The sequence below is a fragment of the Pocillopora verrucosa genome, chromosome 2, assembly GCF_036669915.1.
Source record: "Pocillopora verrucosa isolate sample1 chromosome 2, ASM3666991v2, whole genome shotgun sequence".
Taxonomy (NCBI): Eukaryota; Metazoa; Cnidaria; class Anthozoa; order Scleractinia; family Pocilloporidae; genus Pocillopora; species Pocillopora verrucosa.
In genome coordinates, this window is record NC_089313.1 from 7831441 (window position 1) to 7858352 (window position 26912).

Genomic DNA, 26912 nt, shown 5'->3' on the forward strand with positions numbered 1-26912 from the left:
TGTCGTTTCAGTTTGCGTGATTTTCCCACAAATTATGTATCGAATTGTTCCAGACGCTCGAGACTTTCTACTTATCAAGTTTTTTCAAGTGCTACTTTAAAAACCCTCGCTTCCAGCCGCAGCAAAATGTAATTTGAACCGATGTAATGAAGCATGTGATTAGTGCTAGTACAGGCATAAATGGGGTAAGTTCAGTTTGGCGCGTTTACTCTCCTAAACAAGCACAGTGACCTATCCTACCTATTGCATTTTTTTGGAACAGACATTGGTAAGGAACAATAAACTGAGGAAAGTTTAAAAAATTGTTCCATGATCGTTTTTTCTAAGGAATCACCATAAAAGATGATCAACATGAGTTGAAGTGAACCAACCAGAGAAATGTACGGAAAAAAGCCTTCCTGCGATTACGCTATTCATTTTTATTTTCAGGGCCGAGAGCCCCAACTGTAAGCATGCAGAGACTTTATCGAAGTTCCTGATTTCCGCCAGCTGCATCCCTTATCCCGCTGCCATGGCGAAACTTTGAACATCTGGTTATTACCGTTTTACACTGCAACCTCTTCAAGAGAAATATAGTAAATTTTCTAGGTTTTTTCGCGAACTAAATTTTATTTTTGCTCGTTTTGAATGGCTACATAGCTGATAATCAGTTGCAAAAATTATTTCCTCTAAGAAAGACTTAGTGTTGAATATATACGTAAAAAAAAAAAGAAAGGCATCGTGTCTATTTTTTCGATACAATAGCCCTTGAATGCAATTGCCTCAGTCCAAATTTTTCGATCTCTCAAGCAACTGACCAAAGAAAGGGTTTCTGTTAAAGGATCCTAGTCAACCACAAGACATTGCGCGCTTAGTCCGCCATTTTCTATCTGATGCCATTTAAATTCGAGAAATTTCCAATGTGGTATATCATCCAAGTGCATCCGAGTGATTTAAATATATTTTGAGGTCTGAAATTGTCGTAGTAGCCTTCTGAAATTATCAATGATTTATTCTGAGTATTGTGTAGTAGTTGCTCGCAATTTTCTTGAGAAATTTTTTGTTTGTAACTGAAACCATTAATGGTATCTCGCATTACTTCAAGGAAGGCCTACAGCCACGGGACAGACGAAAAATTTCAACCTGCGGAATGACAGGAAAGATAGTCCAGGCATCAGAGGTCTAAATAATAGCCAATTTGCAATTTGCGAGTCGGGTTTGTCTTTAGGATGCGTAACGCTTCTCCTTTTGCAAATCCTTTCTTTACGCCACGTAAAAATTGTTTCCGGGCCGCCACGACTCCTGCCAGGCATTGAGTTAATTTGAACGAATTTCTCCTCAGTTGCCCGTATGTAAACAAATACAGAGGCGTGGCATGGTTGGCAACGATCTTTTAAGATGTTACATCAAAATTATTCCTCAAATATTGAAAGTTTTGTTAACTAAACCTTACAAAAGGCTTTGAAAAATTCAAACCAGATTTTAGTGGTTCGTTTTATACCTAAACTACTGTTTTAACTTTACTGATTTCGCTTTTCTTTAAACCGTACCTACGTCAACATTGTTTCGTGCTTATTATTTCACAAATACAAACAACAAGATTCTGAGTACATAGCCAATGTCTCCTTTTGAGAATATTGGAACAGAAAGCACAAAAAATTGAAATAGATCTCCCTTACTTTGGGATAACTCTTTTTAGTTTCATTGAAATATCGGATAGAATATTTTCTCTACTTGTTTCTATTTAGTTTATCCATCTAAAAGTCTTTTCGCTTTGTTTCCTTGGAGTAACTCTCCTTATTTACTCCGTCGGGGTCTTCTTTCCTGTAAATAGTGAAAAATAACAATTTATTATCAACTTAATTATTATTTGGGATAGAAAGCAAATGCAATTATACCAAGCTCAGTATGTAAATATATATATGGCTAACACTTGTGTTTGATTGGCGGAGAGGCACTTTCGCGATTATATATTTTTGACACGAGAGCGTCGATAGTAACTCTCCAAAAAGAAAAAAGAATATACATACATACGTACGTACGTACGTATATTCTTTTTTCTTTTTGGAGAGTTACTATCGACGCTCTCGTGTCAAAATGTATGTATGTATGTATGTATGTACGTACGTACATCATCTTGTTTTGAAGTCGTTCTCTGTGAGTCCTATGTACGTTTCTGTCGTGTTTTTGTCTTTGCATGCCGGTGGCTTGGTAAATTACTGATGGTTGCAGGCAGTTTCCGTCGAGCGGGCACGCGTTCTTTTGTCAGCGGTTGCATGTCTTGTTATTAATGGTAGCGGCAGCGGCGGTATCACCAACCTGTATAGATGCGGTTAGGATGCGTTTGTTATGGTTGTCGATGATTTGTTTCGTGTTGGTCATGCAGCTGTAACCGATCTTGATGGTATTTCGGTTGAAGATTTTTCTGAGCTTGTGGCAAGAAACACTAACACCAACACCAACATCGGACACAAATTCCTCGCCCTATTAGACAAGCACTTTCCCAAAGATCAAAAGCTCAGAAAAATCTTCACCCGAAGTACTATCAAGATCAGTTAGTTCAGATGAACAACACGAAACAAATAATCGACAACCACAACAAACGCATCCTAACCGCATCTATACAGGTTGATGATACCGCCGCTGCCGCTACCATTAATAACAAGACATGCAACCGCTGACAAAAGAACGCATGCCCGCTCGACGGAAACTGCCTGCAACCATCAGTAATTTACCAAGCTTCTGATGACAGTCAGCGACCAGTAAGTCAAAGTCATCTTCACATCTAATTTAACTTTAATTTGTGAAATATCTGTTCTCACTGAGTCTTACTTCTGCTTGGCAAACTCGAGCCTCACATCATCTCCAATTAGCGTAAACGAAGCCCACTCACAGATTTTGTTCGGGCCGTTTTTCCTCATCCACTTCATGGCCCGATGAAGGGATTCACTGGCACTTTTTCCTTCAACTAGGTGTTCGTAGAACCGATTCAGCAGCTGCTCTGTTGCTGAGTCTGGAATGGCCCACAGTGCAACCAACACCGAGCGAGCACCGGATCCTAAGAACGCACGGGCAAGTCCTATAACTCCCTCGGCTCTTGTCTCTCCACCTCCACTGTGACAGCAGCTAAGTACCACCAGTTTAGCTCTGACTTTCACTCGTGAGACATCAGCCATCGTCAATATGGAAGCTTCCTGCGGTGGGGGAGCGTTTCGACTGTTGGGAGTAGGAATGGGGGAGAGTGCAATTTCTCCTCTATCGGCGTTACCGTGGGCAGCAAAATGTATCAAGCTCACTGAACTTATCCGCTCAAGTACAGCCTGCTTCGTAGCTTTCTCTTCAACTAGAGGCGGAACTCCCACAAGTCGTCCGACCATCTCCGCTTCCTTTCTTGCACCTGGCAATGGTGGCAGCCAATCAACCTTGGGATTGCCTATTACCAAGGCGCCAGTGTTGCTGTGATAGTCCTCTGGACTATCTTGAATGTTCTTGAGTGTTGTCAAAGAAGGAATGACACGGATCTTATGAGTCTCTGACAGGTATTCGGCTCCCTCCTTTTCGCTCAGGGCAGCAAAGGGAACTTTGTACAACCTGCGGTCAGGAACAATAATGACTTCAGGCTCATCAAGCAAATCATAAACGGGGGCAATAAACATTTTGTAACACAAAGATAGACTTGAAATCCCTTTCTCGTCCTCGTCCTCGTCCTCCTCCACGAGTCGCAATCTTGCTGAGCTCTTTTGCGCGGGGGAGAGAGGTTGCAATTTAATCGTATTTAAAGACCGATCTTCACAATCTTTAGTGGGCAAAATACCAAGACTCCGGAAATTATCATCCAAAAATTGACTCAAAGAAAAATCTTTGGGCAACCCAGCCTGAATTAGATTCTCTTCTGGTGATACTCTTCTATAGTGAAGGACTCCACTTGTTTTCAAGATCCACAAATGCAGACGATTCTGAAAATAAGAAATGTACAGACAAGTACAGTTATTTTTCTTTCTTAAAATGTTCTCAATGCCAAACCAAGATTGCGGATTAGCAGAGATGTGCATTTCAACTGAGTACTTCTCTACCATTAAGTCTGATAGGCCTCTAGCTCGACCCGACTCCTCAACATAAAGAGCATCCCGAGCATTTCCGGTGTCACAAAGCAAAGTACAAAGCAGCTTGTAGGGGAATATTCCTGTGTCCTCCAGAAATGATGTTTTGAACTGATCATTGGCGCCCAACAAATATCTCAGCTCCTCATACTTTTCAATGCACAGGTGAAGACACGACAGGGAGTCTTTGATTTTATCTTGATATAAATACAAAACGGCGTAACCTCGAAGGATTTCAAACTCTCTTCTTCTATCTCCAATATCTCTGGATATGAATAAAGCTTTCTCCAAACATACTTCCGAAGCTTCAAAATCACCAACAGTTCCAAACAAAATTTCAAGGTTTCCAAGAACTGCTGCTTCCCTTTCCTTATCACCAATTTCAGTTTGGATGACAAGCGCTTTTTGGAGATACTCTTCAGCCTTGTCGTATTGGCCAGGCGACATAAACACAGTACCTAGGTTTCCATAACATGATGCTTCCCCTCGTCTGTCGCCAATTTCAGTTGTGATGACAAGCGCTTTTTGGAGATACTCTTCAGCCTTGTCGTATTGGCCAAGCGATGTAAACACAGTACCTAGGTTTCCATAACATGATGCTTCCCCTTCTCTGTCATCAATTTCAGTTCTGATGACAAGCGCTTTTTGAAGACACTCTTTAGCCTTGTCGTATTCGCCAACGGACAGAAACACATTACCCAGGTTTCCATAACATGATGCTTCCCCTTTTCTGTCGCCAATTTCAGTTGTGATGACAAGCGCTTTTTGGAGATACTCTTCAGCCTTGTTGTATTGGCCAAGCGACTTAAACACAGTACCAAGGTTTCCATAGCATGATGCTTCCCCTTTTCTGTCGCCAATTTCAGTTGTAATGACAAGCAATTTTTGGAGATACTCTTCAGCCTTGTCGTATTGGCCAAGCGACTTAAACACAGTACCTAGGTTTCCATAACATGATGCTTCCCCTTTTCTGTCGCCAATCTCAGTTGTGATGACAAGCGCGTTTTGGAGATACTCTTCAGCCTTGTCGTACTGGCCAAGCGACACAAACACGGTACCTAGGCTTCTGTAGTTGGTTGCCTCCCCTTCTCTGTCGCCAATTTCAGTTCTAATGACAAGCGCTTTTTGGAGATAATCTTTAGCCTTGTCGTATTGGCCAAGCGACCTAAACACAGTACCTAGGTTTCCATAACATGATGCTTCCCCTTTTCTGTCGCCAATTTCAGTTCTTATGACAAGCGCTTTTTGGAGATACTCTTCAGCCTTGTCGTATTGGCCAAGCGACGTAAACACAGTACCTAGGTTTCCGTAGTCAGTTGCCTTCCCTTCTCTGTCGCCAATTTCAGTTTTGATGACAAGCGCTCTTTGGAGATACTCCTCAGCCTTGTCGTATTCGCCAACGGACAGAAACACATTACCCAGGTTTCCATAACATGATGCTTCCCCTTTTCTGTCGCCAATTTCAGTTGTGATGACAAGCGCTTTTTGGAGATACTCTTCAGCCTTGTTGTATTGGCCAACGGACAGAAACACAGTACCTAGGTTTCCGCAGTAAGTTGCCTCCCCTTCTCTGTCGCCAATTTCAGTTTTGATGACAAGCGCTTTTTGGAGATACTCTTCAGCCTTGTCGTATTGGCCAAGCGATAGAAACACAGTACCTAGGTTTCCATAACATGATGCTTCCCCTTTTCTGTCGCCAATTTCAGTTGTGATGACAAGCGCTTTTTGGAGATACTCCTCAGCCTTGTTGTATTGGCCAAGCGACTTAAACACAGTACCAAGGTTTCCATAGCATGATGCTTCCCCTTTTCTGTCGCCAATTTCAGTTGTAATGACAAGCAATTTTTGGAGATACTCTTCAGCCTTGTCGTATTGGCCAACGGACAGAAACACAGTACCTAGGTTTCCGTAGTCAGTTGCCTTCCCTTCTCTGTCGCCAATTTCAGTTTTGATGACAAGCGCTCTTTGGAGATACTCCTCAGCCTTGTCGTATTGGCCAAGCGACAGAAACACAGTACCTAGGTTTCCATAACATGATGCTTCCCCTTTTCTGTCGCCAATTTCAGTTGTGATGACAAGCGCTTTTTGGAGATACTCTTTAGCCTTGTTGTATTTGCCAAGCGACCTAAACACAGTACCAAGGTTTCCATAGCATGATGCTTCCCCTTTTCTGTCGCCAATTTCAGTTCTTATGACAAGCGCTCTTAGGAGATACTCTTTAGCCTTCTCGTATTGACCAACGGACAGAAACACAGTACCTAGGTTTCCGTAGTCAGTTGCCTTCCCTTCTCTGTCGCCAATTTCAGTTTTGATGACAAGCGCTCTTTGGAGATACTCCTCAGCCTTGTCGTATTGGCCAAGCGACAGAAACACAGTACCTAGGTTTCCATAGTTAGTTGCCTCCCCTTCTCTGTCGCCAATTTCAGTTGTGATGACAAGTGCTTTTTGGAGATACTCCTCAGCCTTGTCGTATTGGCCAAGCAACTTAAACAAAGTACCAAGGTTTCCATAACATGATGCTTCCCCTTTTCTGTCGCCAATTTCAGTTCTTATGACAAGCGCTTTTTGAAGACACTCTTTAGCCTTGTCGTATTCGCCAATGGACAGGAACACAGTACCTAGGTTTCCATAACATGATGCTTCCCCTTTTCTGTCGCCAATCTCAGTTGTGATAACAAGCGCTTTTTGGAGATACTCTTTAGCCTTGTCGTATTGGCCAAGCGACACAAACACAGTACCTAGGTTTTCATAAGATGATGCTTCCCCTTTTATGTCGCCAATTTCAGTTCTGATGACGAGCTCTTTTTGGAGATACTCTTTAGCCTTGTTGTATTGGCCAAGCAACTTAAACACAGTACCAGGGTTTCCATAACATGGTGCTTCCCTTTCTCTGTCGCCAATTTCAGTTGTGATGACAAGCGCTTTTTGAAGACACTCTTTAGCCTTGTCGTATTCGCCAACGGACAGAAACACAGTACCTAGGTTTCCATAACATGATGCTTCCCCTTTTCTGTCGCCAATTTCAGTTGTGATGACAAGTGCTTTTTGGAGATACTCTTCAGCCTTGTTGTATTGGCCAAGCGACCTAAACACAGTACCAAGGTTTCCATAGCATGATGCTTCCCCTTTTCTGTCGCCAATTTCAGTTCTTATGACAAGTGCTTTTTGGAGATACTCTTTAGCCTTCTCGTATTGACCAACGGACAGAAACACAGTACCTAGGTTTCCGTAGTCAGTTGCCTTCCCTTCTCTGTCGCCAATTTCAGTTTTGATGACAAGCGCTCTTTGGAGATACTCCTCAGCCTTGTCGTATTGGCCAAGCGACAGAAACGCAGTACCTAGGTTTCCATAACATGATGCTTCCCCTTTTCTGTCGCCAATCTCAGTTGTGATGACAAGCGCTTTTTGGAGATACTCTTTAGCCTTGTCGTATTGGCCAAGCGACTTTAACACAGTACCTAGGTTTCCATAGCATGATGCTTCCCATTTTCTGTCGCCAATCTCAGTTGTGATGAGAAGCGCTTTTTGGAGATACTCCTCAGCCTTGTCGTATTGGCCAAGCGACTTAAACACAGTACCTAGGTTTCCATAGCATAATGCTTCCCCTTTTCTGTCGCCAATCTCAGTTGTGATGACAAGCGCTTTTTGGAGATACTCTTTAGCCTTGTCGTATTGGCCAAGCGACACAAACACAGTACCTAGGTTTCCATAACATGATGCTTCCCCTTTTCTGTCGCCAATTTCAGTTGTGATGACAAGTGCTTTTTGGAGATACTCTTCAGCCTTGTTGTATTGGCCAAGCGACCTAAACACAGTACCAAGGTTTCCATAGCATGATGCTTCCCCTTTTCTGTCGCCAATTTCAGTTCTTATGACAAGTGCTTTTTGGAGATACTCTTTGGCCTTCTCGTATTGACCAACGGACAGAAACACAGTACCTAGGTTTCCGCAGTCAGTTGCCTCCCCTTCTCTGTCGCCAATTTCAGTTTTGATGACAAGCGCTTTTTGAAGATACTCTTTAGCCTTGTCGTATTGGCCAAGCGACACAAACACAGTACCTAGGTTTCCATAACATGATGCTTCCCCTTCTCTGTCACCAATTTCAGTTCTGATGACGAGCTCTTTTTGGAGATACTCTTTAGCCTTGTTGTATTGGCCAAGCAACTTAAACACAGTACCAGGGTTTCCATAACATGATGCTTCCCTTTCTCTGTCGCCAATTTCAGTTGTGATGACAAGCGCTTTTTGAAGACACTCTTTAGCCTTGTCGTATTGGCCAACGGACAGAAACACAGTACCTAGGTTTCCATAACATGATGCTTCCCCCTTTCTGTCGCCAATTTCAGTTGTGATGACAAGTGCTTTTTGGAGATACTCTTCAGCCTTGTTGTATTGGCCAAGCGACCTAAACACAGTACCAAGGTTTCCATAGCATGATGCTTCCCCTTTTCTGTCGCCAATCTCAGTTGTGATGACAAGCGCTTTTTGAAGATACTCTTTAGCCTTGTCGTATTGGCCAAGCGACACAAACACAGTACCTAAGTTTTCATAACATGATGCTTCCCCTTTTCTGTCGCCAATTTCAGTTCTGATGACAAGCGTTTTTTGGAGATACTCTTTAGCCTTCTTGTATTCGCCAACGGACAGAAACACAGTACCTAGGTTTCCGCAGTCAGTTGCCTCCCCTTCTCTGTCGCCAATTTCAGTTTTGATGACAAGCGCTTTTTGGAGATACTCTTCAGCCTTGTCGTATTGGCCAAGCGACAGAAACACAGTACCTAGGTTTCCATAACATGATGCTTCCCCTTCTCTGTCACCAATTTCAGTTCTGATGACGAGCTCTTTTTGGAGATACTCTTTAGCCTTGTTGTATTGGCCAAGCAACTTAAACACAGTACCAGGGTTTCCATAACATGATGCTTCTCTTTCTCTGTCGCCAATTTCAGTTGTGATGACAAGCGCTTTTTGAAGACACTCTTTAGCCTTGTCGTATTCGCCAACGGACAGAAACACAGTACCTAGGTTTCCATAACATGATGCTTCCCCTTTTCTGTCGCCAATTTCAGTTGTGATGACAAGTGCTTTTTGGAGGTACTCTTCAGCCTTGTTGTATTGGCCAAGCGACCTAAACACAGTACCAAGGTTTCCATAGCATGATGCTTCCCCTTTTCTGTCGCCAATTTCAGTTCTTATGACAAGTGCTTTTTGGAGATACTCTTTAGCCTTCTCGTATTGACCAACGGACAGAAACACAGTACCTAGGTTTCCGTAGTCAGTTGCCTTCCCTTCTCTGTCGCCAATTTCAGTTTTGATGACAAGCGCTCTTTGGAGATACTCCTCAGCCTTGTCGTATTGGCCAAGCGACAGAAACACAGTACCTAGGTTTCCATAGTTAGTTGCCTCCCCTTCTCTGTCGCCAATTTCAGTTGTGATGACAAGTGCTTTTTGGAGATACTCCTCAGCCTTGTCGTATTGGCCAAGCGACTTAAACAAAGTACCAAGGTTTCCATAACATGATGCTTCCCCTTTTCTGTCGCCAATTTCAGTTTTGATGACAAGCGCTTTTTGGAGATACTCCTCAGCCTTGTCGTATAGGCCAAGCGACTTAAACACAGTACCTAGGTTTCCATAGCATGATGCTTCCCCTTTTCTGTCGCCAATCTCAGTTGTGATGACAAGCGCTTTTTGGAAATACTCTTTAGCCTTGTCGTATTGGCCAAACGACACAAACACAGTACCTAGGTTTTCATAACATGATGCTTCCCCTTTTCTGTCGCCAATTTCAGTTCTGATGACAAGCGTTTTTTGGAGATTCTCTTTAGCCTTCTCGTATTCGCCAACGGACAGAAACACAGTACCTAGGTTTCCGCAGTCAGTTGCCTCCCCTTCTCTGTCGCCAATTTCAGTTGTGATGACAAGCGCTTTTTGGAGATACTCTTCAGCCTTGTCGTATTGGCCAACGGACAGAAACACACTACCTAGGTTTCCGTAGTCAGCTGCCTCCCCTTCTTTGTTGCCAATTTCAGTTCTGATGACAAGCGCTTTTTGGAGATACTCTTTAGCCTTGTCGTATTGGCCAAGCGACTTAAACACAGTACCTAGGTTTCCATAACATGATGCTTCCCCTTTTCTGTCGCCAATTTCAGTTCTTATGACAAGCGCTTTTTGGAGATACTCCTCAGCCTTGTCGTATTGGCCAAGCGACGTAAACACAGTACCTAGGTTTCCATAACATGATGCTTCCCCTTCTCTGTCATCAATTTCAGTTCTGATGACAAGCGTTTTTTGGAGATACTCTTTAGCCTTCTCGTACTCGCCAACGGACAGAAACACAGTACCTAGGTTTCCGCAGTCAGTTGCCTCCCCTTCTCTGTCGCCAATTTCAGTTTTGATGACAAGCGCTTTTTGGAGATACTCTTCAGCCTTGTCGTATTGGCCAAGCGACAGAAACACAGTACCTAGGTTTCCATAACATGATGCTTCCCCTTTTCTGTTGCCAATTTCAGTTGTGATGACAAGCGCTTTTTGGAGATACTCTTCAGCCTTGTCGTATTGGCCAACGGACAGAAACACAGTACCTAGGTTTCCGTAGTCAGTTGCCTTCCCTTCTCTGTCGCCAATTTCAGTTTTGATGACAAGCGCTCTTTGGAGATACTCCTCAGCCTTGTCATATTGGCCAAGCGACAGAAACACAGTACCTAGGTTTCCATAACATGATGCTTCCCCTTTTCTGTCGCCAATTTCAGTTTTGATGACAAGCGCTTTTTGGAGATACTCCTCAGCCTTGTCGTATAGGCCAAGCGACTTAAACACAGTACCTAGGTTTCCATAGCATGATGCTTCCCCTTTTCTGTCGCCAATCTCAGTTGTGATGACAAGCGCTTTTTGGAGATACTCTTTAGCCTTGTCGTATTGGCCAAGCGACACAAACACAGTACCTAGGTTTTCATAACATGATGCTTCCCCTTTTCTGTCGCCAATTTCAGTTCTGATGACAAGCGTTTTTTGGAGATACTCTTTAGCCTTCTCGTATTTGCCAACGGACAGAAACACAGTACCTAGGTTTCCGCAGTCAGTTGCCTCCCCTCCTCTGTCGCCAATTTCAGTTTTGATGACAAGCGCTTTTTGGAGATACTCTTCAGCCTTGTCGTATTGGCCAAGCGACAGAAACACAGTACCTAGGTTTCCATAACATGATGCTTCCCCTTTTCTGTCGCCAATTTCAGTTGTGATGACAAGCGCTTTTTGGAGATACTCTTCAGCCTTGTCGTATTGGCCAACGGACAGAAACACAGTACCTAGGTTTCCATAACATGATGCTTCCCCCTTTCTGTCGCCAATTTCAGTTGTGATGACAAGCGCTTTTTGGAGATACTCTTCAGCCTTGTCATATTGGCCAAGCGACACAAACACGGTACTTAGGTTTCCATAACATGATGCTTCCCCTTTTCTGTCGCCAATCTCAATTGTGATGAGAAGCGCTTTTAGGAGATACTCTTCAGCCTTGTTGTACTGGCCAAGCGCCACAAACACAGTACCCAGGCTTCCGTAGTTGGTTGCCTCCCCCTCTCTGTTGCCAATTTCAGTTCTGATGAGAAGCGCTTTATGGAGATACTCTTTAGCCTTGTCGTATTGGCCAAGCGACTTAAACACAGTACCTAGGTTTTCATAACATGATGCTTCTCCACTTCTGTCACCAATTTTGGTCGTTATGGCAAGGGCCTTCTCAACATATTCCTTTGCTTTTAGGTTTTCGCCAAGTTTAAAAAGCATAATTCCATACTCACTGTATAAGTGAAACAGTTTCCTCCCGTATCTTTCCGCACTTATGTAGTCAGAGATATGATGATAAGCGCTGAAAAGAACGGTACAGATGTCGCTGTAAAATTGTAGCAGTGCTGAATTAAATTGGTCTTTGCTGTTTTGATCGGTGCCATTTAGCAAAATCAAACATTCGCTGCATATCTCAATGGCTTTCTGAATGCGATCTGAGTTGAGCAAGAACAGGGCAACAAATAAGGCAATGCTCATGAAAGGTGTCATGGCTTCTGCTGTTAGGTTTCCACTGCAATCCTCTCCTGTTATCAGGGAAACAAATTATTTTTAGTAAAACAATACTAAATGGTCGATAATCTGGATTAATAACGAGTCACTTCAAACAGGAACACACATGTTATGTTACAAAAACGGGCTGGGTCGATTACACCCGGAAACTATTTGTAACAAGCTGAAAGTGTTAGAATTCCCAATTTCCACTTAAAAACAAAAAAAAGTGAAGAAGTCGGTTGGTCACCTTTTATTTTACTCAAGTTGTGACTTTTGCAGAGCATTACATGACTTTAAAGTCATTGGATAAAGGTAAACAAAACTGACAGAATTTATCTTAACTTTTGCAATGAGAACTTTTCACATGCACAGTTTCTATAAACAACATTAATCAACAGGGTACGTTTTTGAAGAAGCTTTGGTGGGGTATTAAAAAGCTATTTGGCTTAACAACTGAGCTGGCAATGTAAATTGGCCATCGTAATGAGTTTCAGCCGTCGTTTACTTCCGTTTGAAAAATGTCACCACCCAAGTTCACTGCGCATTTGTCATGGAAAAAGCAAGTCCCATACATGAAATTTCAATTCCAAGATTGGAACTGACAGCCTGCGTTATCTGCGTAAGGCTCTCCAGAATTATTCGAGAAGAATTGGAAATGACAGTAGACCAAGTTTACTACTGGACTGACTCAGCTTCCTTGTTGAAGTGCATCAACTTTGTTAACTCGCAGGTAAGCGAACCGTAGAAACCGTAGAAACTAGACTCTGATACTATGACCTAGTTTTTTTGCGTCGTTCATCTCGTCACGTGATGTAAAAGAAACATTTGTCGTAAATAAGATGCTTTGACCTAGTTTTTTTTGCTTCTTTCATCTAGTCACGTGATGTTAAAGAAACATTTTGCCCTTAGGTTGAATCATATTCCTACCGATTTCTGTCTTTCATCTTTTTGTGAGTGAACGTTAAAAGCCAAAAATTTATTATTTACATCCTCTATGTTGCAACAGTCTGAAGATTAATGAAGTCTTACAAACTTCAAAGCGAACTTAAAGATTATCCGCAAATGGGCTTAAAGGAATGACAATGGAATTAATTATAGTTTTAAAACAGTTACAATTGGAATATAATAAATCATTGTTAAGAAAGCTCATACAAGTTATAACCAAATAGTTACCAAATGACAATGACATTAAAAAAAAAAAAGAGTTCTGGTTTTAATATTCAGTTTTTTCTATCTTTGTTCACATTTTACTTAAGTGATAGACAGTTGTGCCTGACTTAAACTACATTCTCATTTGAAAATCATTTGATATCGAGCTCAGAGGTCGTTTCAAAAAGTTTCATTGTTACTAAGAATTTGTAACAGAATTTGTGATCGAACTAGAACTTCTGGTCTTTCTAATCGCATGAGGAAACTCACAAAATTTCTCTTCCCAGTGTCTTAACTTTCTTAAGGCAGATAATTAGGAAACCGGAAACAGGCAAGAACTGGGAAAAGAGAGCCCCTTCTTAATTGGTAATGAAGCTCATTGATTCAATCAATGAAAAAGCTTGAAGAAGAAGCTTGGTTATATCATGTATTGTGAGGTAAGGAAGCTACCTTTTCTCAAAGGAAACAAACTGCTGCCATGTGTCATAGCCTGACTCGCTGATTTATTTTTGAGGCATTATTCGCTTTGATTAAAAACAAGCAAAAAAGACAAGAAAAAAAATGCAAATTCAGCTGATAAAAAATCCATGCAAATCAAAAGAAATCAAAAGAAATCAGAAAGAAATAGTCTACAATATAAGTTCTAGTTTCCCCATTCTTAGTTTATTGATTTTTTTATACCGGCTGTCAAAACGTATTTGCAATACGATTGCACGATCAGGTTTGGCTTTAAAGTTCTTATATGAAGCATTTCGTACAATAAGCAGTCAAATTTGTTCGTGCACTTCTTAAGAACTTCGAAGCATTTCAGTAGGTCCTGAGGGATCGTCCCGTGTACGTTCTTGCAATGTTTGGCAATGGCTGAGGATTGTTGTTTATGTCCTTTTACACGATTGTGTGAATGTCCGCGTGTGTATCCTATATAACCTGCATCGCACAGGTCACATTGGTATTTATAAACAACACACTGTTCATTTACGATCGATGGCTTTGCTTCTTTCACATTCAGTTCTTGATCAATTTTCGGCTGACAAATACGGGCTGGATGTTGGTGTTCACTTTTAGGCTCAGATCCTTGAGTTGTCCTTTCACAAAATTTGCTGAGGTTTGGTCTTTAAATGGTAGAACCACTCGAATTGTGTCATCCGTCTCTTTAGTTGGTAATAATGGTCGCTGCTGGTTACAAACCTTTGAGTCAACGAAATTTTTGGTGGCAGAGTCGATGAGGTGTTTGGGGTACTTTAAACGCGAGAATACTGTCTTCAATCGGTCACATTCGTCTGAGAAGTGTGACCAAGAAGAAGATAAACGATGTGCTCGACCCAGCATAGTTCGGAGTAAACACTGTTTGTACCGATTGTCAACGTGACTTTGGTAATGTAAGAGGAGACTTGAATTCGTGGGTTTTACGTACACCTTTGTCTCTATTTGGGGCGATCGGTTCAGTAACTGGATGCCCAAAAAAGGGAGCATGCCATTGCATTCAGTTTCCATCGTAAATTTTACGGAAGAATGTGCCTTGTTAAGCGTGTCCAGGAAGTTAGATGCTGTTGCGATATTTGGCATGATAGTAAGTGTATCATCAACGTACCTTCGATAGAAGGAAGGGAGTTTACCCTCTCGCTCGAGGTTTTCTTCAATTGAAGACATGAACACATTAGCTAGCAGGGGACCAAGGGGGGAACCCATGGCCACGCCATCCGTCTGTTCGTAAAGTGCTCCATTATACTGGAAGAGTTGTCCTTTTGTAGCTACACTGAGAAGGTCAACAAGGTCCGTTTTGGTCAGGTTCAGGTCATAGGTTGAATTAAACCAGTCGTTGTCAAAAGCTCTGTTCGCGAGTATCTCAATTGTTTCATCCAAGGTACGTTGGTAAAGAGGGAGGACACGTCGTAAGAAACCAGAATGTCGCCGTTTGATATTTCCAATTCGCGAATTTCGTCGGAAAATTAAAAAATGTCAGTTACTGTGTAGCGATTCAGAGAGAGAGGCTTAAGTTTAGTGTCGAGCCATTTCGCCAGTGCATAGTTGTAAGTTTGCGTTGCTGATAGTATAGGGCGCATCGCCAAGCGCTCCTTGTGTGTTTTCAGTATTAAAATGGAAATTAAAATGGAAATTTACTTTTGTAGCGCAAAAGTACAGAAACCTCCCAAGACACTTTTGGTTGCCATCGAACAACTGAAACGACGTGACGACCGATTGAAGACAGTATTCTCGCGTTTAAAGTACCCCAAACACCTCATCGACTCTGCCACCAAAAATTTCGTTGACTCAAAGGTTTGTAACCAGCAGCGACAATTATTACCAACTAAAGAGACGGATGACACAATTCGAGTGGTTCTACCATTTAAAGACCAAACCTCAGCAAATTTTGTGAAAGGACAACTCAAGGATCTGAGCCTAAAAGTGAACACCAACATCCAGCCCGTATTTGTCAGCCGAAAAATTGATCAAGAACTGAATGTGAAAGAAGCAAAGCCATCGATCGTAAATGAACAGTGTGTTGTTTATAAATACCAATGTGACCTGTGCGATGCAGGTTATATAGGATACACACGCGGACATTCACACAATCGTGTAAAAGGACATAAACAACAATCCTCAGCCATTGTCAAACATTGCAAGAACGTACACGGGACGATCCCTCAGGACCTACTGAAATGCTTCGAAGTTCTTAAGAAGTGCACGAACAAATTTGACTGCTTATTGTACGAAATGCTTCATATAAGAACTTTAAAGCCAAACCTGAACGTGCAATCGGACTCTATTCGTGCGAAAGTATTTGTATAATCTTCGCACCTATTATGTTAATTTTTCGCGCCACATCGCTTAAATACTGTTATTTGCATGTTTTAAACTTTTACCTTGATAATGGAGTCATGACTACTCCGAAACGTCGGATTTTATCGTTCGTTTTTACCGTTTTATCTTTTAAGAAATCTCTTTTAATAGGTAAGCTATCTGTGAGCGATAATCAACTTTTCATGAACTGATATGGAAAACCGATTAGCAGTTTACTCCGCAGTGAATCTATTTCGGTTTTGCACGTCACACTTTTATAACTTCAAATCGACCATATTTCGTTCCCCATACAATTCCTTATGACGTGTTCAACACCGAGTCACACAACGCGTGACGCTTTCATGAATTAATCGTTTGCTTTTTCTCGAGTGTGAGCTTGGGCCGCCTCTGCTGACATCAGTAAAGGACATTCTGCATGACAAATATGTCTAAATATTGGATTGATTTTAGTTTTTGATCACGTGATTGTGGAAACCATCAGTTTCTCGAACTAAACAATGCTGAACAATCTTAGTTACAATATGGTTGAAATTTATTGTTTGAAACCTTAACTGTTTTAAGAAAGCCACTTAACGGTGGAGATATGGAGCATCCGATCAACGGAAAAGTACGCCTATACTACGTATGCAGTAACATTGAATTTAAGAAAAACTTAGTTTCTCTCAGAAAATTAAAACACCTCTCTTCGTGGACGCGCCGCGTCATGACTTATTTTCTTATGCGAGAGTCTAGCGCTTAAACAGACAAAAAAACGGATTACGGCGTTTAGAAAAATATGTACCGTAGAACCCGCCGCTAGTAAGTTAAGTGAATGGTGTCTCGACCATGAAACGCTTGTGTACAGGTAGAAAACGGAAATTCAATTGGAATCTACCGCGATCTCTGAATCGATCGTTAAACCCTCCTAAAAAAGTGTCAAGATAATAGCTAGTGCAGATCATAGCCACCGGAAAACCACGTAATGAAGCACTACGGATTTCTTATAATATCAGCGTGGGACAGTCTAGTTTTATGATCATCAATTTCTCAAATTGAACGATACTCGATAACCTTATTTTAGTTAATGAGGATAAATTATACGGTATAAAGCCACAGAGATTTAAAAACGTCGCCGTAGAACCAATTTATTTCATTGCCATAAGTGCCTTACGTCTCTACAGTTACTAAATAACTAAAGCTGATCAAAACCGAGTAACTAGGAAAGATTTTCAATCGCACTTACCAATATGTTGACAATGTGGCTGATAATTTCAAAATGAAACGACAAAAATAACGAATCACTTTTCCCAACTTTCCGAACTTCCGTTGTCACAGTGTTTTACGCATCCAGATCACGTGTGTTCAGGATGTTCCCTTCCCCCTCTGGGCTAATCGAAATAAAAGGAAAAGTTTTAAATTGCATATTTTTTGTGTGCCTGTATGCCCATTTAGGTTAAAATTTTAACAGTTAGTGGTCATATGATAAAATGCTTACTGATCGAATTTGGTGGGGCCAGTGGGGAAAATATTTAGCTCAGGGTCACGAAGAAAGGACCTCGCTGCGCCCCTACCACTCAATCAATAAGTACACAGTATTTCGGTTTCGTACGTCACACTTTTATCACTCATGATGTTATTGAACATGGGAAATGAAAAGCGTTATTCTTTTTTCAACAGGAAATGTCAGGCTTCAGTGTTTACCCCTTTGAAAGGTTTGATTTTTATCACAAGATCGACCACAGTACAACCTAAGTCTCTTCTTTTTGACGCTAAGCTATCTTTGCGTGATAATGGACTCATTGTCTTCGGGAACTTTTTATTTTCTAGCGAGTGTGATTTGCATGATCGAAGCCAAAACTACTAAAAAAACCAAGTGACTGTAATTCGGTTTTGCACGTCACACTTTTGTAACTAGTGATGGTTGTAAAATAATTGAGATAGTTCGCACGCTCTCATAGGTCAACTAGTTAGTTTAGATGAGAGTATGTAAACACAGCTTGTTGGGACGTCACACTTTTAATATTTGCCGGCGCAATTTGAAAACATTTCAAACTCAGTTTTCCCAATACTCGCAAAGTAATCTCAAGTATAAGTGATAAATATCGGAATTGGAGAAGTATGTGCCAATTTTTGATCTGGGGTTTGGCTTCCATCCCTTCCCCAGTGAGGACCAAGAAGGAAGAAAAAGAGGAACTAGCGCTTTGCCTGCCTTGATGATCATGAACTGTGCGGCCTCGTCGAGGAAGTTCAAGTAAAGACGACAAATATGCAACAAAATGCGCAGAAAACATCGAAATGTAAGGAAACAAGGAAAAATTCTGGAAAAAAACATTTTGTTCTAGGCGCCCTACTTTCAAAGAAACACATGGAAAAATGTATATCACTGAAAAGCTTATAAAGTATTGAAGAAAGTTTTAAAAGTTTGTTTTTTTCCCAGAAAATTTAACTTCAATGTTTTCTCTAAATAAAGAGTAAATGAAATGAAAGTTTGAAATTTGACCAGATCTTGTTGACAGTAATCTCAAATCAAAACTCACAATTTCAAGGTAGTAACAAAACAGTTTTTTGTTACTGCCTTTGCTACGTTACAAAAATGAAGAAACCGTTTGTTCGTTGCGGCTGAAAGAAGACAAAAATCATGCTGCCTAGGTCTCGAAGAATTTATTTCTAGGAAATGTCGGTTTTTTTCCTCATTATTCTTCATGTTGTCAAGAATTATTTTCTCACATTCTTGAGCATGGGTTTTTCTTGACATTGAAATTAATTCCACCTGGAAAATTGCTTTTTTGTGGAACATCCCAAGGTTAGAAATTTGATTTTCAGTAATGTTGGCGAAAAGCTTATATTATTTCATTCAGCTTGTTGATCATGGCAGCGAAAGAAACCTCTGTTGAGAAGTAAGTAATTTTTCCTAATTCTTGTATTAAAAGCGTAACATTTTAAGTTCACGGTGAATATACTACGGCAGAAATGTTGATTTGCAGACGTTTTTGTGTCTACGTGTCCGATAGCCGAACAGGTTTTTGAAAATATTCCGTGTCCGGCAGTCAAAAATTTCTACAGAAACACTCCTGAAATATTCTTTCAAATATCTTAAGAGTATTAGATGTTTCATTTTAAATGACAAGCGATTTTAAAACTTAATTTGGATTTTAAGTGGAGGAATTTTCTAAGCTTGTGCATACCGTAAGATCGCAAGTTTTTCGACACTTACAAAACATTTCTGACCTAGTCTAATGAAACCATGCCGGTAGTCAGAAATATTCTCCAAATTCTCAGAGAATACCTCATGCAAACCTTATGAAAGTGCTCGATGATTTTTTTAAAAATGCTGAGCGATTTCAAAATTTACGATGCCTTTTTAGTGGACATATTTTCCTGAACTTGTGCATATTATAGAATCGTATGTGTAATCACAAGCTCAGAAAATTGGTCCACTAAAAACCAGAATAGTTTTTTAAATCGCTTGACATTTCTAAAGAAACATCTCATACTCTAAGAATTTTAAAAGATCTTTCCAAGGGAAGTTTGTGAAAAAATGTAATTGCCAGAAAAGGAGAATTTTAGAAACCCTGTTCGGCTGCTGGACGTACAGACGCTCGAACGAATCCAAACAAAATAGATCAAAATTCCATTATGGATATAATAGATCAACGGACTCTTAAAAATTGTCAACAGTCAAAAACTCTTCAGCATCTAGGGAATCATCGACATAAGTGGCTACCAGCGCGTTTCTGACATCTCCAAAAAACATCTTCGAAGGACAAGTCAACCACCGTCTTCAGTCTGTCGGCGAAATCTTAAAGGACAACAAGCGTTAAACTTTCGCGCCCTTTAACGGTAGTCGACCCAATCTACCGAAGACACATCCAACCGTCGTAGCCAACCGTAGTCGGCAATCTTGAAGTCCCTAATAAATTCACCCGTTCGAGCGGCATTAGTCATCCGTTCTAATGTTTACAAGATTTAAGATTTTAGATATATGAAAATTCACATATTTGCACTGCGGTGGAAAGATGAAATTAGAAGATCCTCGCAGCTAAGAACACTACTGAAACGAGTAGTTGTAAGTAGGACCTGAAAAAAATTTCAGGCCCGTACGGGATTTGAACCCATGACCTCTGCGATACCGGTGCAGCGCTCTACCAATTGAGCTAACAAGCCAACTGGGAGCTGGTCAATGAATTGGGTACAAATAATCAGGTCCTACTTACAAACTACTCGTTTCAGTAGTGTTCTTAGCTGCGAGGATCTTCTAATTTCATGTTTACAAGATTTGTCCAACTTCATTCGGATTGGATAGTGTTGCGTTACCTGTCACACAGGTCTGCTTTAATTAAATGTCGCAAGATTGTATTATAATTAAAATACAAATGGAATCGTGCGCGGAATAGTTGTGTTTACCGCATCGAATTCAATGTCTGAAGAAAAGATAAAGGGAACAATTTTGCAACATGTAAAGCTACTAGAAAAAAGTTGCAGTCGCCTTTTTGTGCAATAAAGCGGCAATAAACTCTCAACACGGCGAAGATAAATAATGACAACTTGACCTTCACGGGTTATTCGAGTTTTGCTAGAAGACGCGGAACTAAGTCTCTGTTTAACAACCTTGAATACTTCGTTAGGCAATTTCATAGCGGCTGTGGGAAGTCAATATTTTCGTTACATCAGAACAGCTGACTATCCGTTCGAACCTACTTTAAACGTGAGGTTTCAAGAAAACCTAAATCGGACCGGATCTGTCCATTCGTTCGATCGGAGAGATAACCTATTCGTTGGGCCTTTATTGTTTTTCATTAGCTGTTTGAAATAATATTAATCGTAAACCCGTTCATCCGTTTTTGTCAACCCGTTCGATAATTTTCACAGGTCGTTCAGTCGTTTGGGTAACCCGTTTGATAATTTTCACAAGCCGTTCGGAATACTTGATAACCCGTTCAGCCGTTCGATAGCATCTGCTCGAACGGATGAGTTACCCGTTTGTTACCCGTTCGGTAACCGTGCGTTTAACCAAAAGCCATTAGTGTACGTTCTTCCGTAAGAGGTCACAGATGACTAAAACCACATTCAGGTTCTTTTTTCATTTCTCCTTTCCTGTCCTGAAACTTTAAAGCTTCACTCCTACAGCTTTTATGGCCAATTTTTGCACCTATGAATTCTCCCACTTTTTCAATATCAATGCATCAAATAACGTGTCAGTGATTTGCCGCGTTGTTTTCTTTTTTTTAGAGCACGTCAAGGGGAACTGAAACCAACCTGGAACCTACGTTAGACTTTAATCAGTCTACGAAAACAACTGAGAGTGGTAAACCACACATCTTTTTATTCATTTCAACGTGGTTTGGAATCAGTTCAAATCAACTAAATCAACCTAAAAGAGGGGTTTTTTCCCAATAACAAAGGGAAAATTCCAGAACAAAAAAACCATGTTTCAATCACATTAACATGAAAAGTAAGTTCAAACTGAGCATCCTGTTCACCTTTCCTTCCACAAGGTTCTTCTAGTTCTTTTCCATGACCAGTGGTGGGTACTACCATGACGGGTGAATTACCTAAAGGTAAAAAAACGCAGATAGAGATTAGCATTCACAGCCTTTCTTCAAATGTTTTGCTGCCATAAGTGGAACTCTGTACAATTATATTAATTTATCGATGCCACATTATTTTACTGAGATAATTCTTTGAAGATTTATCACATATTTGTTATTACTGTTCACAACAACTTCCCATAATTACTTAATAAAAGATTCTTCATTTTCTTTTCACCTTCCAATTTCGCTGTCTCCATAATCTTTGTCTTCTGTTCACTTTTTCCCGACTGTTCCTTTTTTTGTGGACTTTCACGGGTAGAACTTGTGGAGTGGAATTCAGAGGATAAAGCACCTAAATCAGATTTAAAAGAAAGTAAAGCACTGTAAACCATAAACACATCTTAAACTATTTTCAAAAACACCCAACAAACAAAAGCTAGTAAAACTATCTTTTATAGCTCCTCCGAAAAAACTCTTGCCAATTAATCTTTGAGTGATGTATGCAGCCTAATATATTAAGGAAAGACAAATACAACCCAATGGAGAGGAAAACATACAGAGCCATATGTCCTAGTAGGAAATTTAACAGGTTACTGGGGGGAGATGTTTGAGAAGAACAAACACCGAATGAAATGTCTTGCAAATAAATATATTACTTCTTGCATTGGCATAGTTTACATACTGTAGTCAGCACGAGTTTATTCATGAGACAAGTTTCATCAGTCTTGATCAAAAACTGAACCCATCCCTTCATTACATGTACCCTATTATACTTCATGTTGAAAGAGTGTTGGATTTCATTCAAAAACCCTTACAAATATTTTATGAGACAACCAGGCTTTGTTACATTCTTTCTACCAACCTCTAAGTGCATCTTTCTCAAAGAACATTTTGCATGAATTGTACTCTTCTATGTCCACTGTTGTCTTCAGCCTGAGCTCAACCAGGTTCAGTTCCTTTAAGATCTTTTCTGTTATAAAACAACTTTGAACCACTTCACCCAGATGACCAGATGTATAATCTGTCCACAACTCCTCCAAGATCATTAGAGATTCACACTTCACCGTTATCACCAAACTTCCTTCAGAAACACCAGTAATGATGAACCTCATTTCTTTTGCATATTCCTTAAACCTATCAAACTCTTCAATCGACTGCGGCTTTGTGGCCTGGAAATAATTTATAATAATTGATAGCAAGGTTTCCTCTTGACGAGCATTGAGATTTTCTGTTTGTGGACAAGACACACCTCCAGATGCAGCTGATGTAGCAGATGCCCTGGGCTGCTGAACCTCTTGGCATCTGACAGACTCTGTTGCCAACATGCTAGCCTGCATATTCTGTTCTTCAGGTTTCAATTCATCCACATCAACCTTAATATTCATTTCACCACCTGTTAAATTGTAACAATCAAATTTAATCCAAATATAACAAGGTTTTTTCACCTCTTACATAATTAACCACTAAAATTGAAACAAAATTGAGATGGTACAGAGAAGAGCTACCCGCTTTGTTTACAGACACGAAGCAACTGTCACTACCATGCTTGATGAGCTTGGCTGGCACAGTCTCAAGCAGCAAAAAGCAGACCAAAGATTCATTATGTTATAAAATATTGTAAATAACCTAGTTAAAGTTGATCTTTCTAAGGAACTTATACCACTTACAAGAAACTCTAGAAATAGTCATGCCAAATCCTTTAGAATTCCTTATGAAAAAAAACCCTATCTTCAATACAGCTTTTTACCTAGAACTATAAAGCAGTAGAACAGTTTGCCTGCCACACTAGCCACAGCCCCAAGTCTTAATGTTTCTAAGAGTGGGGTCTGTGAGCTGAAACATTGAGAATCTTTACGAACGATGAAAAAGACCATGCTTACTGCCACTCCTCTGACAGAGAGAAAATCAATATAATCTGTCTACAGTTGGTTGCCCCCAAAATAGTATTCCACCTAATTTTACTAAGAAAAGCTAACTGAAAGTTTGTTGTATCTCCAATAAACTCTAACCAAAAAATACATCACAATCTTGAATAAGTGAACTTCAAGACAAATTGAAAAAGAGAAAAGGATAATAGTTCAAAGAGGGCTCCTCAATTGGTTATTACCCTCCAAGTGTGAAATAGATGAAAAAATGCAGACTGATTATATGAGGAATGGACATGCAATTGGATTAAGTAAAACATAAGAGAATTGTATGGAAAGTTCACTGTCAGTCCCATTTACTTCCGCATGAATTCTTTTTGGTGGGGTTGGACAATGTGGTTGGAATACGTGATAAAAGGCAGGTGATTACAAGGAAATAACACATGATGGAGCAAAGTCCACTGTGGCAAAATGGAATTTGATTGGTGGAATACCATTCAGGCATGTAAAAAATTACCCAATGTTCACATAGTGCAATGATTGGGTATGTTCTGATGGGACTTTGGATGTTGTTTTCATGGTAAACAATCGAAAGAGAGTTGTTTGGAGTGTGCATTTTGAGTACAGTAGAGGAAAAAAAGTATTTTAACAGAAAAATGATATAAAAAGTAAAATGTGAACCATTCGTATCCTGAAAAAACTCAATCTTAACAGATGAGGCTCTTGCAAAGGCCACAAACCATTGCATTTACCAAATGAGCCCAAAATTTCCGGTAAATGTCATTCTTTGTGCACAGCCCCCTAATTCCATAACATAATTTACAAGAAAACGATACCCAAATGCGGTCATTGGTGCAAGGTATCCAAATACTGTAATATGATTGGTGCGAGGTACATACCCTAATGCGGCAATCTGATTGATATGAGATACATACCCCTATGCCGCAATCTGATTGGTGTGAGATACATACCCTGATGCAGCAATCTGATTGGTGTGAGATACATACCCTGATGCAGCAAACTGATTGGTGCAAGATACATACCCTTGTGCAGCAATCTGATTGATGCAAGATACATACCCTAATGCAGCAATCTGATTGGTGCAAGATACTTACACTTACGCAGCAATCTGATTGGCACAAGATACATACTCTAATGCTGCGATCTGTGCACTTGAACATTTGTAGTCCAACCACAGTTCTAGATAACTGTTACAATTCAGGACCTACAGGTGCACTTCACCTGTGCTTATCTACATGTACCAGTTTATCTAGCGTGGTTCAGTCTAAACATAAGGTTTAGCTTCATACAGTACATGTAGCATAACATTTCAGCAAATGTACTGAACAAAAAAAAAATTAAATCAAGTTAGCTCACCATTTGCAGTTTTCACAACATTTTCAATTAGCCCTTTGAACCTCTCACATTCCATTCTCCAAGGGTAAACCTTCCTGTAGTTCTCTCTAAGCTCTCTGGCATTGGTTTGTCTCTGTTCTGGACTTTGGCTGGACACCTCACTTATCCTCCGTGCCCATTCATCCGCATCGTCATCTGATTGTACAATAACATTACTTCCACCTTGTACCTCTTGCAAAGCCTCAGCCAATCCAGATTCACCAGAAACAAGAACAGGAACACCACAAGAAATGGCCTCGAGGCCAACTAATCCAAATCCTTCCGTACGTGAAGGAAGAGCAACCAGGTCTGATTGGTGAAACATTCCTTTCAGTTCATCCTGTTCAGTGCAATAACCACGAATGGTTAACTGCTTACGTTTGATGCATGCTTTCTGGAGAAACCATTGCTCTACGTTTCGGTGGTCACCAGGAGAAGAGCCAACAAATGTGAGCTCAAATTTCACTCCAAGGGAACCTATGGCATTTGCTACTATATCATAACCCTTTAACGTAAGGTCTTCAAAGTCTGCTCGGCCGAACATGAAGACGTTGAATGTCTTCATGAACATGTCATTCGACGTCCTTGATAATACACCAGCATGTTCTCCTGATTCTATCGATTCGTTGCAAAACTTTCCCGTAATTCCAGGGGTAATGATCTCCACTTTCACATTTGGTAGACTTCTACTGTACTTCTGCTGTAGACGTGAGCCGACAGCAACAACTGCATCTGCTGCTTTGCACAACTCAATTTCCTTCTTGTGCTTCTCCTCGTTCTCCTCGATCGTATCTGCAACAGTCGTGGCAGTAGTTTCTTTGAACTTTCCCAGGTCCTCGCAGAAGACGTGGACGAACTGAATCCATTTACATCTTGTAGCTCGTTCAACATGAAATGCTGGAATTCCAAATTTTCTGCCATGACCGATCACAATATGCGGATGCGGAAGCTCTGGAGGTACAATTTTCAACCAATCTAGGGGATCTCCCGATCCAGGAACAGTCTGAGCGGTGATTAAATTCACTCCGTGTTGTTTAGCATCTTCTCTGTCCTGATCATCGCTTCTCGAGACATAGCAGTGTATTTTCATGCTACCAGTTGTTGTCTCTGCCAAATTAATAGCTAACTCGCGATTGAAAGTTGATAATCCACCTTTCGAAGATTTCCATTCGTCACAAAGAAACATGGCATCAATAAGCCTCTGTTCTTTCTTCTCCTTTTCGCCAATGGCAACAGTAGATGCACTCGAGCACGCCATTGTTAATAGTGCTTTAATTTCTTCCGGCAATCGATAAGTTTTGCTCAAATAAATATCACACAAAGTAAATTCAGAACACTGTGAGGCCCCAAGGGATTCCAAAAAAGGATTGTGCAACGGAAGTTGCGCCTGTGGATCAGGGTCAGCTGTTCAGCGGCTCGAGATAATGTTATGTATACGGCCGCTAATGTCACTTTCTGTTCGTGAGGGATTTATGTGAAAATCATACACATGAACCGTCAGAGAAGAAAAAAATCACCAAATTGTGGTAGGCCGCTAAAAATACGTATCTGTGTATGGAAAGCAAAAACCCACGAGTTTCACAGCAAAGCGCTCGGTCCGTACGTCATGACCTCGAACCAAATATTTTCCCGTCCAACCCTCCCACGCGATCAATCAATAAGTACATAATACGAAAAAAAAGGAGATGAAATAAAGAATTCTTCACGAACGTAAGAAAGCTACTATGGGACACAAAGGTTTCTTAACAATGCCCATTTTCGTGTCATTGCCCAATCACGAGCCTTCTTCTTCGTTTCTCACATTTAAAATTTGTTCTTCACCTATCAGATATTTCATTATCAGTGGTGCACCTCTCCTATGAAAATTTCTGAGTCCATCTCCTGTAAAAAAATAATCGTTTTTGTCCGGAAACCAAGAACGCATGAGTTCCATGGAAAACGAATACGGTGAAATAGGAAAAGAAGATGTTGAAAACAGAGACTTCTACACGATTGTAAAGATACCTAGTCTAAGGCACAAAGGTTTCTGAACAACGCCCATTTTACTTTCAAGGCAGTCTACGCAC

The 26912-nt window shown here is 40.6% G+C and overlaps 1 protein-coding gene and 1 pseudogene across 1 annotated transcript; both read right to left on the reverse strand.

Moving 5' to 3' along the window:
* On the reverse strand, nt 1-26148 carry LOC131779164 (uncharacterized). The gene is made up of 6 exons (XM_066162548.1): nt 24829-26148; nt 22449-22979; nt 21822-21938; nt 21536-21607; nt 2812-12157; nt 1-1803 (listed from the first exon to the last, which is right to left on the reverse strand). The coding sequence occupies exons 1-6, from the start codon at nt 26102-26104 to the stop codon at nt 1737-1739; spliced, it is 11409 nt and encodes a 3802-aa protein (XP_066018645.1). The 5' UTR covers nt 26105-26148; the 3' UTR covers nt 1-1736.
* LOC136278961 (uncharacterized) lies at nt 13933-15355 on the reverse strand (annotated as a pseudogene).
* Nucleotides 26149-26912: the final 764 nt, after the last annotated feature.